The 19,432-nt window shown below is 37.5% G+C and overlaps 1 protein-coding gene across 1 annotated transcript; it reads right to left on the bottom strand.

Annotated features, from left to right (window-relative positions):
* Positions 1-4,361: 4,361 nt before the first annotated feature.
* Positions 4,362-18,760, bottom strand: SHLD2 (shieldin complex subunit 2; the record flags this gene model as incomplete). Its single annotated transcript, XM_084264799.1, has 8 exons — positions 4,362-4,716; positions 5,297-5,412; positions 8,794-9,028; positions 9,699-9,905; positions 12,192-12,326; positions 15,058-15,252; positions 16,071-16,178; positions 17,260-18,760. 8 exons carry the CDS (start codon positions 18,758-18,760, stop codon positions 4,544-4,546), a joined length of 2,670 nt encoding a protein of 889 aa, XP_084120925.1. The 3' UTR covers positions 4,362-4,543.
* Positions 18,761-19,432: the final 672 nt, after the last annotated feature.

Here is a 19,432-nt window from a genome sequence, read left to right as displayed (position 1 = left end):
GGAATTGTAAGATAACAGACTCCATGTGATCCCTCATTTGCAATCTTACATGGTACCCTCAATCCATCTTGCTAACTGCACCACCAGAGAGAAGATGAGCACAGACTCATTTGAGTTATTTGAATTTCAAAAAATTTTCAGTTTTCATTATATTTATCATAAATGAGTAATACCAGCACCTCCAGCCCCAGAGAGCTATTTTCAAATTTTAATCCTACAAAAACACTGAAAACTGATCTAGTAGACAACATATTTGATTGGGGAAGGAAAACGATATATACACTCTATGGTAACTACACTATGACCATCAAGCAATTTTACCAAATACATTATGCCCCTCTATGATATAAATCATACCAATAAACATTAAAGACCTTAATGTTTCAGATAGGTTTACTAGGTTATGCAGGAAGGTGCATGTAATGTACAGTCTGTATTTATAAAAATACAGTAGGAACTCACCTGTCTGATGATGTACAACACAGTCTGAGTAACAAAACATCACACTGTACTAACACGGTCTCTTCTCTTTGCCCCTCTCGTACATTAAAATATCAGCACTTCCACAGGCTGTGTTTTCAGTAATTCCAGCTAAAAATCACAAAGGAAGTTTTAAAAATGAACTTACCAAGATACTTGACTTTGCTCTGAGACGGGGCCTTTTTGATCCTTCCTGAACAAGAGAATCATTCCAAAAAAACAGGAAACATTATTACCACATAATAAAGCAATTTCTTTACTAAATGCCTTCTACAGATCATCCCTCTGGCCTTGTGCTGGAGACTTATATTAAGATGAAGGAGGAAGAATGATTACAAGACTTCAGTGGAGCCTAGTGCTGCATTTACTCTAAACCATTTTTAAATTTTACTGATATGCACAGCACAGAAAAACCACAAGAAATACACGAGAAATAGATACAAGACCATACAAAATGTGATGCACTCCTTGGTATTTCCCATTACTACTGACAAATACTGAAACTTCTAAGGCTCTACTATAAACCTAACGTGTAACTTTACCAAAAGTACAACCTTGTCAAACAACAGTGAGCATCAGTTTATCACTGAGAACAGACATTGAGCTGGTTTCAGCAGGGCTGGCGTTAGTTTCATCACAGCAGCTAGTATAGGGCTATGTTGTAGGTTTGTAATCAAAACAACATTGATAGCACAAGAATGTTTTAATTACTGCTGAGCAGAGCTTACACAGCCAAGGCCTTTTCTGCTCCTCACACCTCCCCCACCAGTGAGTGGGCTGGGGGTGGACAAGGAGCTCGGAACAGACACAGCTGGGACAGCTATCCCAAGGGATATCCCACCTCATATCACATCATGCTCAGCATATAAAGCTGGAGAAGAGGGGCAACAGAGCCATGACATCTGTCTTTCCAAGTAACCATTGTATAGGATGGAGCTTGGCTTTTCTGTGGCTGGCAAACACCTACCTGCCCATGGGCAGTGGGGAATGAATTCCTTTGCTTTGCTTGCATGCAGCTTTTGCTTTCCCTATTAAACAGCCATTATTTCAACCCACAAGTTTCCTCACTTTAATTCTTCTGATTCTCTCTTCCATCCTCTAAGCAAGCAGCTGTGTGATGTTTAGTTGCTGGCTGGGTTTAAACCTCAGAAATGAGTGATGGTTACATTCTCAGAGAAGCAGCCCTACCACTGCTCAAGCAGAATATGTGTCTCCTAATCACAATTATACCTATGCTAGTCTTTTAGGAAGCCTAAGGATCACTGCTATCTATGCTGCTATATCCATCTGCAAAGTGAGGAAATGAGACCACATGGATACTTGCTGTTTTTTTAATAACTCCTTGCCCTTAATTTAACGTTACATTTTGGAAGGGAGCACGACGGATTACAGGTGATAAAGGATAGGAAAACTCCTTCAGAAAAAAAATCTCTGCCAGATGGAGGCACAGAAAGTGAAATGGCTTCCTGTCTGAAAGGCAGGGAGAGAAGTCTGAAGTAGTAAACAAGGAAGCAGGACTTAGAAATTTTACACAAGTTCTAACATGAAGATAGGAGCTAAAAAAGCTGGAGTTATAGAAACTCTGAATTATGGTGTCAGGTTTGTAACTTGGATTTCAAGAAGGAATACTGCTAAATAAGTCAGAGTGGTGAACTGACAAAATCACTGGAAGAGCATGAGCCAGTCACCTCGAGACTGAAGCCCAGTACATAGAACTTGGTGAGCTGTGCACAGGCAGCATGACTTCCACCCAAAGTTATCAAACCATCTAATGAGGCCACACATTGGCAGGATGTAAACAATCTTTAGGTTCTCTAATGTAACCTATGTCTGTTTTTCAAGAGTCTGAAAACTCAAAATGTTTTGACTCATACAGGATCAGTATTGGCACTAATACCTCATTTAAATCCAAACACTGAAATTGCTCTTCCCTTCAACATAGTTTTACCCAGTATTAAAAAATACACATGCAGACACTACTTCAGTAGAGCATAGTTACAATATGGTAAGACACAGATACATAGCACTTTCTGCAAGCTGATGGGTTAGGACAATGTCATCCCATTTTTGCCAGGTCACATAAAACTAAAGGGCTTTCACAGTGAAATTAAATCAGATTGTTTTCCATATTATCTTTAGCATGATTTATTAAGGGTAGCCAAAGTTAGTTTTCATTCTTGATCATCAGATGAGAATGTGATGAATAGTGTTTCCTGTGACCAGTTCCTCCCTTTCCCTAGGGCTTGACATTATGGAAATTATCATTCCCCTATAGAGACTCTTCAGTGCTTCCTTTATGTAAAGGGCTACCCAGTTTCTTCTGGAGATTTTGTCCTGCCCTTTGCACGTGATTTGCACACCAGCAGTGTTAGTGTTGTGCAGTTTTTGGTGTCACTGTGCTTTCTTACACCAGTCTCAGGTTTCCTGCTGTGCCAAGATACCGATTTTGCCTGCATAAGATCAATCAGCATTTCTATGCTCACCAGCAAAATTTATGATGGTTTCAGACAAAAATATAGGTAACTTTTAGCATGAAACTGCTAGGGCTTAAACCAGAAGACTAAGTTTCCTGTGAGAAGCAAGGCTGTACAGACTTAAGTTTGATTGATATAATCTGACCAGATTGATCAGTGCACCATTACTTAAATACAAAAATCAGTGACTCTGTGAAACTAGAATTCATATCTTCGAAGTAATCCAATCATTAAGATTCTCTTGCTGCCAGACTGATTGGAAATATTACTATCATCTTTATTGGTACATAAGAAAACACATGGCTTTCACACAGCTCTAATCAACATCATTAAAAACCCAACAGTCTCAAATTGGCTTCACAAGATAGAGAATCTAGCACCAGAAACATGGTTATTCAATTGTAAGTAACCAATTCCAAGGAACAGTACACAAACACTGTTCAACCATCACAGTACTTGCATTAATACATTTGTACACCTGATTTAATTCTGTTTCAAACCAGTTCTCTTCGAAGCTTTGAGTATAGCTGAAACAATGTGGAAACTGATTTCCTAAATGAGAAGTGTGCAGGTAGGTATCTGCAAGGATCTAGCAAGACAGCAAACACAGATCATACCCCTGTGGTGGTTTTGCCCTGGCTGGAGGCCAGATGCCCACCAAAGTCAGTCTATCACTCACCTTTTCCGCTGGACAGGGGAGAATATAGATATTGACAGGCTCAGCCACTGTCTTTTACTGATAATCACTATCAGAATAAACTAAGACTTTAAAAAGAATTAAGTTCATGTCTAAATCTGATCAAGTTGGGAGAAAATTTTGCAGACCTGTGTTAAACTGATTCAACTGACTTAGAATCATAGAATGTATTAGGTTGGAAGGGACCTTTAAAGGTCACCTATTCTAACCCACCTGCAGTAAGCAAGGACATCTTCACTAGATCAGGTTGCTCAGAGCAATTAAGTTTATTTGCCAGCTTGTGCTGGTTAAATACTGCAACAATAAATGCTACAGCAATTATATAATTTAAAGGGTCCATGAAAGGATGCACCAGTTTAAACTGGATTAAACCTTTTAATTAAAAATTGTTGCAATAACTTATAGATGCACAAAATTAGATTCAGTGAGACAGTTCTGCTTTACAAGAGAAAACAATGGCAGAAATTCTGCTGTTAAAAGGAAAGAAATGGAAACAGCAAAGCAAAGAAATATCCTATATGATATGTAACTTGGTTAAGACAAATAAAAACATTTGTAACTAAAACACTACTGAATGTCATCCTCTAGCCTGCCATACCAGAGAAAAAATATCAGTCCCAATACTAGTGAACTTTTCTAGGGAGAAAAGGAAAGCAGATACCCAGTAAGACTTTAAGATACAAATCTATGTATAAAAATATACTTAATGACAATTTATGAAACATGTCACTAGCAGATATTCCATACCAGTCCTTTTGTTTTTTTCTTTAAGTTAAAACCAAAATGCTTCCTTCTATTTTGAGAAAAATATTTGTTCCCTTGATTTTTCTTCTGTTCACCACCTGTGTATTGATATGGTCTCTGTTACTCAGTTGTTGCAGAGGTCGATGCTTTAAAGAACAGGATGAAAATTAAGTAGATGGAAATCCTTTTGCAAAGGATAGCTGTTTTCATCTAGCACAAAATGGCTCCTAATGTCCAACAAATAGGATGCTTCTGTATCTGCTAACAGCAAGTGACAGGCATCTGCTACTACTGTGCTGTAGGTTACATCTGAAGAGGGCACTGCAAGAAAAAACAATCTAATTTACTCTTTATTTTCATAATAGCACCTAGCATTCAAGTTTCACCTCCATGAAAGTTACACTGAATTACTGGAAGCGTAGCTCAATATCTGAATGGAAAATTAGCTTTTGCTTTTAATAGTTCTTAAGAAGAATGTGCTGTGACTGTTTCTTACTAAACTCTAACACCGGAGAGGTGTTTTACATGATTCACGAGTCAAACAGGATGTATCAAAGGAAGCCTGCCTGAAAAGTTTTGTACATCATGAAAGCATGTCAGCTATTTCTAAAACTGTTAAAGAGATTTATGCAATCCACTTACTTACTGAATACATAGTATGAACATATAGTAGGTGTTTTATAATTATCTCAACCCTTGAGATAATTATACCTCACCTCAGAACTTCTGAGTCAGATAGCAACTGAAGTGTTCTCTTTAAGGATTTTTTTGTAAGTCTCACAAAATCATAATAATCATAATATTTCCAGAACAATCTCATCCCAATTCTATATCCTCAATTTTTGAAAGTTTTACTTCCTTTGCTGCATGTTTCTATCATATGTACTTCATGAAACAGTACCTACTACTCTGTTCAGCCAGTCTGCAGGAATATTGAAGAAGATTTTTTCCACCAGCTCAGACACCACATGAACACAAATTTCATATCCTCCATCTTCTACTGTCATCAAAGCAGGCCTAGATCAGAAAACAAAAGAGTCTTGAAAGTTAGCCACTATTTTTTGCACGGAAATTACATTCACATTGACAGAATGTATTATTACCCTGCAATATAACATCAAGAACTAGAAGAACTACTGTCTCTATGCTCTCATCTCTGTCAAGTCTGTACAGTTGGAATGAGTTTGATATTGAGGACTAAATTCAGCCTATAGCTCCTAAAGCTCTCAAGTAAGCCTTACTTTCAGACAACTGGAGAAAACAATGCTTCAGCATTAGTCTTTTCCTAGAAGATGAGAACTTCACTGTTATGAAATCAGTGTTAGGACACTTGTGGCTTAATAAGTATGTAGTAGGTACCTACAAATACAGAAGTGGCACACAGATTTGAAATGTAAAGTAGGGAAACAAACTTAGGTGTATCACTTTGGAACTGTATCACTGTATCAGCATCACTGAATACTGTCTGTCTTAATATCCTCCACAGGCACTACAGTACAGTAGTAGTAGTATTCCTCCTAGGTCTGAAATTAACCGGTGAAGGACTCCTGTCCCACAAGCACTGGTATTTCTTAACTTCATTTTTTCACATAATTCAAAAGTGGTTTTTTTCTATTTCACACAGTTCAGAAGTGATATTGGATGACAAACAACTGGTAAGAAGTAATCCTTCTTTAGTACAGGTATTCCCTATATTTCAAGTGTTTGTCTTCTTTCCAACCTGTCATTATTGATGCCATTCCTTTTTTTATTTTTCTCCCAAGTAAGTCAGATTCACAGACTGGAAGGGACCTCTGAAGATCATATAGTCCAACCCCCCTGCTAAAGCAGGATCACCTAGAGCAGGCTGCCCAGCATCATATCCAGGCAGGTCTTGAGTATCTCCAGAGGAGACTCCACATCCTCTCTAGGCAGCCTGTCCCAGTGTTCTGTCACCTTCAGTAAAGACAATTTTTGTTATGTTCAGACAGAGCATCCTATATTCCAGTCCTTGCTATGCTTCTGTGAGTCCTCCACAGTGATGTTTAAAGAGGTAGTTTCTGCTTGCTTTCAAGTTTCTGAATGATTTTACTAAGCCCAGTAATCATTAATACATGATGTGGCTTCTACCCAACATATGTTCTTTGACCACTTGAGACTACGTACAATTTGACCTGCAAAATCCACCCCGTCACTTTTCACAAAATCTGCCCTGCTCTGACCCAAGCCTGATAGGATATGCACATATCCTGCATCCCATGGGAAAAACTAAAGTAGTGCCAGGACAAAGTCATGTAAATCCTGGTTATAGCCATATTGAAAGAGCATCAAACAGTCTATGTTAAAGTACTAAGGCACAATCATCTTCAGCGCAGAACCTTTGAAAGGGAGGTGCTCCCAATGGGATGAAGTGTGCACCCTGCAGAGACAGCAGAAATGAACGAAGGGCTCGTTTTAAAAGACCAGCAGAGCTGCACTGGCAAACAGGACAGTCAGCCAGTTTTTCCTGCATATTGACAACTGGAGAGTGTTGCTATTCATTTAGTTAGCAAGGTAAAGAATATACCTAACAGCACTGATGTGAAGGCCTGTGAAGCACAAAATATGACTGCAAATGTGCCACTTTTGAGTAGGCACTTTGACTTACCATCTGTTAATGTAAAAGCTACTGCTAAATTTCATAACTTTAAGTGGTCAAAAGAGATCAAAACTCCATATCTGATTGTCTGTGAGATTATTTTAAATCTGTTGGTTTAGGTAAAAATTAAAGCCCAGACTATTTGTCATCACTAAAGGCTCCCTTCATGAGAGAAAGTTTAACCATACACTTACATGCTCACCTTCCCAGATAACTAGGAACAGCTGCTATTTTATCTCAGAAGAAATGTATTTTGGTTTGGACAATTTATGCCAAAGTACAATAAAATTATTATGACTTCCAAAAGTACTAAGTTAACAGTGTTTTTAACTTAAATATATTTGGCAGGGAAAGGTACTAGTAGATTTTGCAAAATTTAAAGCTATCAAAGCCATAGGCAAATGTGGTCTGCAAACATAACTCACAAATCAAGTGATATATTAGGAAAGATTAATTTTCCTTCATTCCTGTTTCTCAATTCATACTGTTTTCAAGGTCATTTAAGTCTTCCTTCCAATAATCCTTCTTAATTCAGCAAGAATGATCTGTCATCATGAGGAAGAAAATGCAGCACAGCCTTCAAAACAGCCTAGCACTTTTTTCCACTAGCATCACAGAAATTTCTAGTTTGTGATTAACTTTATTCCTTAAATACCACTGGTTTTAATATGGTGAACCTAAGTAATTGTAAACCAGTTAGAACCATGTTTAAGGATATAACTAAAACTTCACTGCAAGCATACATAGTTTTACTAAAAAACTCCTTACAGGCCACTGTATACAGATCCTAAAGACTATTTACTCAAAGCTGGTGAAGCATGCCAGTGAAACGAGCCTTTCCACTAGTACAGAAGGGTTAGATTCAATCCTTCTGGAGCATAGGTGTCTAGGAATCTTTTATCTCATCACTGAGATATTTTAAAGTGACGCTCATTGGTATAGATTGAAAAAGGCATTATCTGAAGGGAAAGTTACCATCACACCAAACTCCAGGGAAAGAGATGCTAGGAAACTGAAAGTTCGGATAAAAACAGATAGTACAAACAAAACCCCATCTATGATATCTGACACCTAGGAGGTGAGCTCTAAAATAGAGAGTATCTTTCCTTGACTTAGTCCTCATGATTTCTTCTAGCTTAATATTCATACTGTCCTAGCTCAAAGAGAACACTGAAATACCAACATTACATGACAGCACTCATGCAAATCTTCTGCCTCATTATCACTGCTAAAGCACACAGCATTCTGCATAACGTAAAGTTCTTACATCAAATGGATTTTTTCTACGTAAATGTGCATATACATCTTATCTCTCAGTGCCATCTGCTGATAAATTCATGTATCTGCTCTCAAAGAACATTTATAAAAACTTGTTAAAATTATTTCTGCAAGGCGAAAAAGTCAATTAATCAGTTTACAAATATAGTTGTGCATTTGCACAATTCAAACTTAGGCAGAGACAAGATACCCAAATTTTCCTTTGATCCTCATGTTTTTCCATCTGAGCTTGCTGATACAATACCAGGTATACTAGTAAACCTTGCTATTATATGATGCAGTATTTGAAGGAATTAAAAAGAAACTAACTAACAAAGACTATAACCTATAAATAACAGCAATATAATATAGCCATTCAAGAATTTAATATCACTTAAGTATCTATTATACTATATAAATTCTATACCTTAAGTGTAGAATTCTCTCTATATTGGGGAAACTTGAAATGGAGGAAAGTTGTAATTTACTTCCCTAATAGTACATATTATTTAAGCTTTGTTTACCTGTAGAATGTTTTTACTTTGTTGTATGGCAAACATCTAGTACATTGCTTGTAGATCTTGTTCTCATCTGTCTGTAGTTCCAAAGCGCATTTAGCACAACCCGAATACGTAATCATAGGCAGAGAAGCCAAAACACACTCCAGTGAAGTGTCAGCACAGAAGACAAGTTGCTTGTACCGACCAGTTGAAACGGTAAACTTCAGTTCTAAGATGTGGGCTTTCACTTGAACCACTCCTACAAAAACCCAACAATTCCAGTCAAATCCACATTCAGCTTTATTTACAACTGAAAGCAAAACCAAGGGTTACAGCTCATTCAAACCCAAAATCATCAATAAAACTATGATTTTTTTTTCCCTTTACTAGCACATGCTCATATTTTGAGATGATTTATGTAGTGAAAAAAATCACTGTGGTTAAATATTATTTTAAAACGTGTAAGTACTGTGTTTTTAGGTACTATGGTGGTAGATACCAATATAGAAAAGCCTGAACAAGATCAAGAGATTGGAAGTGAGCAAATAATTTCCATTTGCTTTTCTTCCACACTAATTCAGAAACACTGAAAAGCATAGCTTTACCTTAGGTTTCCACTACTTATACATAAACTATAGTAAAATGCTGCAATACCAGCTTTAGTTACAACTTAATGTTTAACACCAACCATAGCAATCTTCTAGGTTTGCCTGAGAGCAGGTGACTGTAAAATGTATTTTATTCTATTGTAAGAAATTTTGAATAGCAGTAGCTATTTTATTCTTGCTTTAAAGAATTCCAGTCTTGGAGAAATACTATTCAATAACCTTTCAGTGATTAAGCATTTCTTGCTATGTTCCAAAGCTACTGTTGTATGGCACTACGTACCACACATCTCAATGTTACAGAGCTGTGGCTAACAACTTTACCTGAGCATTTTTCCTCCAAATGTGTTGAGAGCTTTGTCATCCGCATGAGGGATGTTTTGTTGTTCTGAAACTTTTCTTTAAATTCAATTGCCCTTTTATCATCATCAAATAAGCATTCATGGGATGACCATGGAGTTGTGTGCAGTTCAAGGTCACCTGAGACAGAACTATGTTGGACCAGCAGGTATTTAAAGTCCCATATGTGATCTGCAGGAAAAAAGCAAAGACGAGTTTACTTTCTATGCCTCCATTAACCTATTGAGAAAACAAGGTCACTTACAATTTTGAGAAACAAATCAGCAGACATTTCTTATGATCAGCTCTGGCAACTTTATTTCAAGGCTGATGACATGTAGTGTTTTTCCTTTCCCTATAAGCTTAGCATGAGTCCTCCCATAACAGAACAATGCTTTCATTTCACTGGCACAGAGTTCACCTTTCATGACAACTCAACTTTTTGAAAAAGAAACTAGCTCTGAAGTTTTTCAGCTCCAGTAAGGAAAAGCTGGCAACATCTAGAAGAAAAGAAATAAAAATCTTCATTTTAATAATCACCTTCCATCTTTAAGAGAAGATTAAAAGAAAGGACATTACCTCCATAATGTTCTAACTTAAAAATCTTAATTTGTTTTCTATCTTCCAATGGACTCCATAATAAAGAAAAATACTTCAAAAACAGATTACAAATTAGTAATATATTTTGGGTTGCTGTTCACTTTATCATAAGAACCCAGTATTCATCTACAAATCAAGTCTGATAACCAGTTAGGCTGGTATTTTTTTTCCCCCATCATGTTTGCTCAAGCTCAAAGTTGCAGCCAAAAAAATTTGTTTTGGCAATAATGTTAGAAAAATAATTTTTAATGTATTCAAGTGGCCATACAAACATTTATTAGCATGCTTCAGTATTTCCATATTTTGGATTAGTCTGGTTTTTGTTAGTAACTTGCTAAAATTGCAAGCAGCTGAAAAATCAGCTGTCAGACATTTTACAGTAAAACACTAGACAAAAAGCTTCTGAGCAGTCCAGTTTCACCCCCTTCATACCTCTACAGAGACACTGCAGCCCCCCCTAACTGAGTATCCTTCAGTTCAAAGGAAGATTCAGGCAGTAACACTAGAGCAACACTGAGGGGAAAATGTAAACAGGAAGAAAAACAGGCACTTGGCAAGAGGGAATATACAAGAGTAGATGACAGTAACAAGATTTTGTTAATACCTGAGTTTATCCTATTATTCAGATCTTCAAAATGGTTTGTCTGTGATTAAGTATTTCAACAGTTGAGAAATCACTCTTATCTTAGGTTTCAGATAATCCTTTAATCATTAAAATTTTAACTTCTAGATGCACAGAATTAACTGGAGTGTAAGACACAAGCTTTACATCAAATAAAACCACTTAATACTACAGACACCTACATCTTATACTTTAAGTATCAGAGAATGATATATTTTTGTGTCTTAGAGATTACCTATGGTGTCTTTTATGCAGCTACAAAAAATTAAAACTCTATTTTGAGAAGTGGAATATTCTAGCATACTAAATTATTTAGGATCTCTAAGAACCCGGTGAGCAGTATATACCTGCTCACACTAAAGTTGTAAAAAAAAACCACAAAAAAACCCACCCAACCAACCAACCAACCAAGAGTCATGTAGGTATTATGTAGTGAAGTTAAACTGTTAACACAAATCTGGCCACCTTCAGGTAGTTTAAGAAGTAGGTCTAGCAGTTAAATGATTTCTAGGAGCAGAGATTACTTATAAATGGAAGTGGAACTGGCAGAACTCAGTGTCTACATTGACTAGGTAAAGATTCACTATGAGGTTGTTACCTAAAAAGCCTATTTTCATATAGTGCAAAATAAAACAGAAGGCATATTCAGCACTTCACATACAGTATTTACTTCTTAATTTTATCCATTTACCAGAAACACAAACTTGTTACTAAAAAAAATTAGTTTCACTTATTTTAAAAGAAAAAAGACAAAGCCAAAAAAAAATGGTAGCCACTACTAAAGCAGGCTATGTAATTCTTTTAAGAGATGTTTTTAGTACAGCAAAACCATTAGGATATAAAGCCTCACACTGTAGCAAGGTAGAAAGCAGAGAATGAAAAAAATCAGAGGTAGACAAAAGCAGGAATTCATACTAAAGCAGAAAACAATAAAGGAGACTCAGCAAAACCAATAACATAGTTCACACTCAAGTTTATTTTTTACAGTTCCATAACTAGGTAGCAGCATATCCTGTGTTTAGATAAAACTTTAAATACTCAGGCTTTCTCATTCTCCTAAAGTGAGTGTATTCAGATTCTGCTGCTGATGACATTGCTTCTGAGCAGAAGAGACACGTAAAAATTGGTATCAAATATGTTGCCCTTCCAAGGCAATTAAAGATTGAAGGGAAAAGTGTTACCAGCTGAGGAGTTTAAAGATACTAATAGCATCACAAAAATCCTTTTACAACTACCCATAGGAACAAGGACTTTACCTTTTTTCCTTTGAAGTTGAGGGCACCAGGCAGCCCCTGCTCCCCACAGCACCATCCTATAATGTTGATCTCTCTTCTGTTCTACTGTTAGAGTAATTTTCCTCTGGCTGCCACCTCTGTAGCTATACACAGACTCTGAAAAAGTTTGAAGTTATAGAACTTCTGCAGTAAAAAGCACAGAAGATATAAAACTCATATGCCTCAATATTAAGATAAAATAATACTATCATATTTTATGGTACAGTTATAAGCAAACAAGGATAAACCTACAATTTCTTCAGGACAGAATGAAAGCAATCCAATTTCTTCAGAAACATAAATCTAGTTTGAAGGAATGCAGAAGGTGTAATAATTTACCTTTAATCCACCTAAACACTCAGCAACTGGACACCTCCCTCTGAAACAGCAGTATCTGAGCATCTTTCAGCTCCCACTCATCCTGACTGGTGTAAGTGGAAAGAAATTGTGCTTAATCTCTCAAAAACAGACTCTCAGTCATAATTAACAGTTAAACTTCCTGTAACTTCTGTGGAATGCACAGAAATAAACATTTCTCTAGAAGTCTTCACATAAAAGAAGACTATAGTCATGTACAAGGCCATGAAGACAATTAGTAATAGTATCTGTAAATCAAAACAGTTAAGATCTCTACAGCACTCATCCAGGATACTGCCTGTAAGCTTCAGTTCAGCACTAAAAGTATAATATGTTTCATAACCTAATAGTTTTTGAATTTTGGAGATTTCTACCTTTAAATTTTTTCATTTATAATTAATGAACATGACAGTAGGGGTAAGAATTTGAACCTAATGCAAGCACTAATACAAGATGAGAGTACAAAATGACCATAGAATCATAGAATGGCATGGATTGGAGGGGACCCCAAGGATAATATTGCTCCAACCCCCTGCCACAGGCAGGGCCACCAACCTCAGGCCTGGAGCTGCACAAGGTTGCCCACGGCCCCATCCAACCTGGCCTTGAACACTTCCAGGGATGGGGCATCCACCACCTCTCTGGGCAGCCTGTTCCAGCCCCTCACCACTCTTTCTGTAAAAAACTTCCCCCCAATATCTCATCTAAACCTTCCTTCCTTTAGTTTTAATCCATCCCCCCTTGTCCTGCCATTGTCTATCCTTTTAAAAAGTTGAATCCCCTTCTGCTTACAAGCTCCTTTCAGGTACTGGAAGGCTGCAATAAGGTCCCCCCTCAGCCTTCTCCAGGCTGAACAAAACCAGCTCCCTCAGCCTCTCTTTATAGGGCAGTTGCTCCAGCCCTCTAATCATCTTCGTGGCCCTCCTCTGAACCCTCTCCAACAGTTCCCCATCTTTCTTGTATTGGGGGCCCCAGATCTAGACACAGGACTCCAGATGGGGCCTCAGGAGGGCAGGGTAGAGAGGGACAATCACCCCCCTGTCCCTGCTGGCCACCCCTCTCCTGATGGAGCCCAGGACACCGTTGGCCTTGTGAGCTGCAAGAGCACACTGCTGGCTCATGTTAAGTTTCTCATCTACCAGAATCCCCAAGTCCTTCTCAGCAGGGCTACTCTCAGGGAGCTCTTCTCCCAGTCTGTATCTCTGTCTGGGATTCTTCCGGCCCAAGCGCAACACCTTACACTTGGCAGTGTTGAACCTCATTAGGTTCACCCGGGTCCACCTTTCCAGCCTGTCAAGATCCCTCTGGATGGCTTCCTTTCCTTCTGTTGTGTCAACCACACCACTCAGCTTGGTGTCATCCGCAAACTTGCTGAGGGTGCACTCAATTCCATCATGGATGTCATTGATAAAGATGTTAAAGAGCACCGGTCCCAAGACAGACCCCTGGGGGACACCGCTTGTCACCAGCCTCCACCTGGACATAGACCTATTGACCACCACCCTTTGTCTACGTTCTGTCAACCAGTTTCTTATCCACTGGATGGTCCACCCATCAAATCCACATCTCTCCAATTTAGAGATAAGGATGTGATGGGGGACTCAATTCACATGCAAAGCTTCAAGCGAATAGAAGGGGCTCTTGACTTGCTAACACAAAATATTAAAAATAGCAATACTGTTTCATTATAAAGTAAAAAATTAAAGTAAATCCTGTAACAGCAGATTAAAATGAGCAATAACTTATTTTATTTTGAAAAACACGGGATTTAACATAATAAAAATTCTTCTTCCTGACAGGATGCTTACATAGAAGGTAGCTGGCAGCTGAACTTTAAATTAGTGAAGTTTCATTGTCCATTATATTCAGAAACTAGCCCCCTTTCTCAAGCAGTGGTCTACAGGAAGAATTTACCTCTCCAACCATAACTGCATTATCTCCCTCTTTTCAGCACTCCTACTACACACACCTACCTTCCTTGAAAAGAATTTCAGGGCAGGCCCACACTCTCAACACTATAGTTCAAACCCCCATGTCTCTTCAAGCCTCCATCTTACTGAAGACCAGGTACCATAGTATTTAGAGTCGTGGAGATGCTCAGGCCTTCTTACTGACAAGTCAATACATTAGTAACAGCAGTCTGAGGTGAGAGCTCATTCCTTTGTGAAAACACCAATGCCTCTGAGCAGGAACAGATTATCAGAACACCCCGCACACATGCCTCTCCAAAAGACATGTATGCTACTGATCAGCAGGAGTGTGCAGTAAGCTCCTTTCAGCTGCTGACTGCAGCTGCTATTTTCTTCCTGTCTTGAGCTTCATTTCTTTAACTGGTATAATCCTCATGAATATGTTATTACAAAGGTTTTACTTGCAACTTGTATGTCACACAGTGGTGACAAGATGGGAAACAAGCAGAATTGCCTTGCAAAATTACTATTTAGTTTTACCTGTTGAAGTTTCATTTAATACATTTAAAGCATTAATTTACCTGTTAATACAGTAATGTTGACAATTTTCAAGACAGCATGAATCAAGGTGTTTGGCTGGAGTTGGTCCAGCTGTGTATACTCAACACTGTCCAGTCTCTGAACTTTTCTTCGTGGAATGTCTCTGAAGTGCACTAGTTCTGATGATACGTATGTCAACAAATCATGGAGAACACCACCATCCACTATAGGATAAACTTGTATCAAAAAAACAAAGTTAAAGGGACACCTTTTTTTTTTTAAACTTGGAAGTATAAAATTTATCTGCTGGTACATATTTACACTGACAAAACCCAAGACATTTCACAATAATTCTATGGCAAGAAATCCTGGAGATGTATAATACTATCCAAAATTAAGCTATACTTGAGCTGCTCTCTCCTGATAACATCCCAAAGTTAAGTTAATTACAAAAAAAATTGGCTAATCTTACCAAGCTATGATAGGCAAAAAATCAAATTCTTTCTCAATCATTTATCCAGAACCTGACTTAAATAGCTGGCAATTAGGGACATCATGACAACAGTTAAGAACATGGCAAGTTCACGGTGATATTTCCATTCTATTTTCCTCTTAGTCTCCTGCCCTCCATGGCTCAGGTAATCTTTAAACATTTTGCAGTTTAATAGCCTGCAATGAATGAATTTCCTTGCAAGAATCTACTTGCTCCAAGTTTCTAAAATTTTCACAAAATATTAATTCTGATGAAGTCTCTGATACCTTATGATTGATTCCTGGGACAATTGTTTTCTCTTAAACTAAGCTGAAAGAATTAAGTATTTTTCAGAGTTTTGAATGGTAACCACCCAACTTTACTATATCCTGCATATGCCTATCTGATGTCACCATGCCCACATCTTGCCCACTAGAGTTCCTGTCATACTCTCCTAGAGCGTTTTGTACCTCAGCTGATCACATTTCCATTTCACCCTCTGAGTCATTACCAACAAAATAGAGCACTTCAAATAGCAACTTCACTGTGATTTTTGAGGAAACTTATAGACTAAGATCTTACATTCTTCTGGATTGAGAGCTGAGCAGTTTCCCAGATTCAGTAACTGGCTGGTAAATGTAGATTGCAGCATGATTTCTCCACACCAAAGATTCTCATACATTACTATATCTGCAAGAAAAGAGCAATCTTATCAACTCATGTATCAACTATATTGAAATTTATAATCTTTTCTTGACTATAGAGTCATCATCATACAGGTACAAAAGGCAGTTTGAAAGTGATCACTTGGAACTGAAGAGGAGTTTTTTTGTCTACCGACACCATTAACAATTATTTCAGTAGTTTGATATAATTCTTCAATTCATACAGTAACTGCTCTGAGACTGAGTATTTTATGAATTTAAGTGGGTGCTACTACTGTGCAGTGTTTCAGAATGACAAGTACCAGGGCTTACACAGAAAGATTTTTTTTACATATTTTTGATGTATTTTGAAATTAGAATGTCTAAGCAGAAAAGAAAAAGCCCAACTAATCTTCAGGCTCTAAGGTATCTACCTTTGCACCTCCCTATAAGAACCTAAAGGAGAAGAGGCATCTTGAACTGCAACATTAGTCAAACAATTTTGTTGTGTCATTTTTTTGCAAAACCTGAATGGCCAAATCATTATCAAGTCCTGGTCAACTCCAGCCCTAAATTAGGTGCAACGTTTTTAATAGCACTGCATTCTCTTACACAAGACATGTTCTTTTAAAAGAGAGGTTTGCTAATGTTAGGTATTAAAAAGGATTATCAGAAAGAATCTTCATTATCTGACATGAAACAAGTGAACTGCAAGCAGCACTTTGTATTTCTGTGATCTATGCCAGTCACCAATTCACAGCATGATCCATCTCAAGATGCCAGTGCTAAGCTACCTTTCACATCTGGTTTACAGAAACACCTGCACCTCTGCAGCAACCTGTTATAAATCACTGACAGGTTACACTATACACTTCACTACTGATGGCATTGCTGTAGTGACAATGAGCTGCTATGTCTCAGATCAAAGACTATAAAGTTCTACAGGCAGTCAATGTTCCACTGGCAGGGGACTGAAAACTCAAAGTGATGTTGAGCAATGTAAGTGACATAAGAAAGATACTTACAAATGCTTAGCCATAGATCCAAATTACTAGGTACATACTGTGCTACTTTAAACACACACGTTAAAGATCCCCATTTTAAAAATCAAATAAAGAAACTCTTACCTGTAAGCAGTACAATATCCCCAGGAAACACAGTGAGTGACCAAAATGCAGCACCACGCCACAGCACCACCTTTCTTTCAATTTCTGACTGGTCAATAACAACAATTGTTGCTACAGGAATTCTACATGAAGATTTTGGTCTACTCTTCACCTGAATTTCTTTAATATGACAAGGATGTACTACTGTGACCAAAACATTGTACTTTTGATTTTTGCAGCAGCAGTTCTTAAGTGGTGATAGTTTCTTTTGAAGTTTCTTGAACTCTATCATTTTCTCTTGATCCACTGTCATCCCAGAACCAGCTGGAGAAGAATTCAGTTTGACCTTCTTTGACTTCAGCTGCCTTTTAAATGATGAGGGAAAAATATGAAAGGAATCCTCATACTTGTAGGCTCTTTTAGAAGAGCTCTTATGACAACTGTCTACTTGAAAGCACAATATTCCTGAGCTCAATGGTTCAATATGGATTTCATTTAAAAGTTCCTCAGCAGGAACTTTGAATTCTTGAGACTGTTCTGTCTTCTCTTGAGCACCTCCTTGTTTTGTGGCTTCAAAGCAAACGTTGTTTCCATCACCCTCAGAGTTAAAAAGTTCAAGGGAACTTGCATATTCTTCCTTATATTCATTTTCAGCAACATTAAGACATGTTCCAATATCAGAATCAAATTGTAAGCGATCATACTGCCTTTCTTCAGGTGTTTTGCCTGCTTCTGATAGCTTTATAATTCTTTCCTTCATCTCGTTCTGGTCCTGTGCAAAAAGAGCCATCTGACTTGAAGTCATTATACTACGGAATTCAGTATCTGTTGATACTGCAAAGTCTGAACAATCACTTGGCTCTCTTTTTGGTTTTAAGTCTTGATTTTGAGGGAAAAACATATTTAGATACTGACTTAGACATTCATGGTGATCACTTCTACAGTCTGACCGAACACCTTGTCCCACAGACATTAGCTGTATGGTAACCTGCTTCGTACTGGCAACCAAATCAGAAATGTCAGAACTGCTCAAGTCTGAATTAGTAGCTTTTCTTTCAGTGAGGTTGGAATAGACACAGGATTGTTTTTCTTGTCTAGCTGATTCTCCAAGTTTTTGGAGAAGTTGTTGATCTGCAGCCTGATTTACATTTGCTTGTGTGCATCTATCTTTAGATATTTGACAATCAGAATAAATCAAACTTTCATGATTTTTAGGTGTGCTGGTGCAAGTTACTGCCACAGGTACAAGAGATGTCAAATTTTTTTTTGGTACAATTAATCTTCCCTCTTCAGAGCCGTGATAATTTGCAGGAATTCCTGTGACTAGAGAGCTTTCTGCTTGAGACACTACGTGTTCAGCACCTTTGGCTTTTTCAGAAAAAAGACTATTTGTATCCCATGAACAGCAGAGTTGCCTCCATTTTTCAGCAGTGGGTGCTGAAGTACTTTGCTCTGACACCTCCAGCAAGCTTGGAATACAGGGTGCTCCCACAAAAATATGAATTTGAGGATTTTTAGTCATTTTTGATTGCTGTGTAAGCTTGACTTAAACCAGTATGGTTTATGCAACAAACATATTAAATATTAGTAAATGCAAATAAATTACATTTGGCATTTTAACACTTTAAAAACACCTAAAATTCAAAGGAGTATTTCATATTTTAACTGGTAAAACACTACTTTGCTACATAAAGCCCATAAATGTATAAAATAAAAAGTGGAAGTTACTGGGTCAAACTTGCATAGGGAATTTTACAATAGGGCTTAATTTCTGCTCTGAAACACACAGCAGAGGCATGATTATAGTTAAGCTCAATTTCAGTTTGCTTATTGAGGAGTCTCATTTGCAGTCAAGTTAATCCACTATTCAGTACTTCATTTTAATTCATGTGTAATAAATGCCTGTAAAATTCTCGCAGCGTGATCAAGAGATTTCATCTCCAAGAAAATTTCAACTAAATCATTAAAAATACTAGAGCTATTTAAAATTACTTTAAAAGTTTGCTAGAAATGCTATATTTTACATGCTACTTTAGAACAAAATACTGCGTTAAGTTATTATTCTATGTAATGGAAGGTTTCACAAGATTACTGATAAATTATGATTGTTTAATAAGCACTAAGGTCAGTGAGACTTGAGCTAATGATTTAGAATTTAATTCATCTATATAATATCATACCACCCAAGAAGTTG

This window comes from Gallinula chloropus (genome assembly GCF_964237585.1).
Source record: "Gallinula chloropus genome assembly, chromosome: 5".
Classification (NCBI taxonomy): domain Eukaryota; kingdom Metazoa; phylum Chordata; class Aves; order Gruiformes; family Rallidae; genus Gallinula; species Gallinula chloropus.
This window is presented reverse-complemented; position numbering and strand designations above follow the sequence as displayed.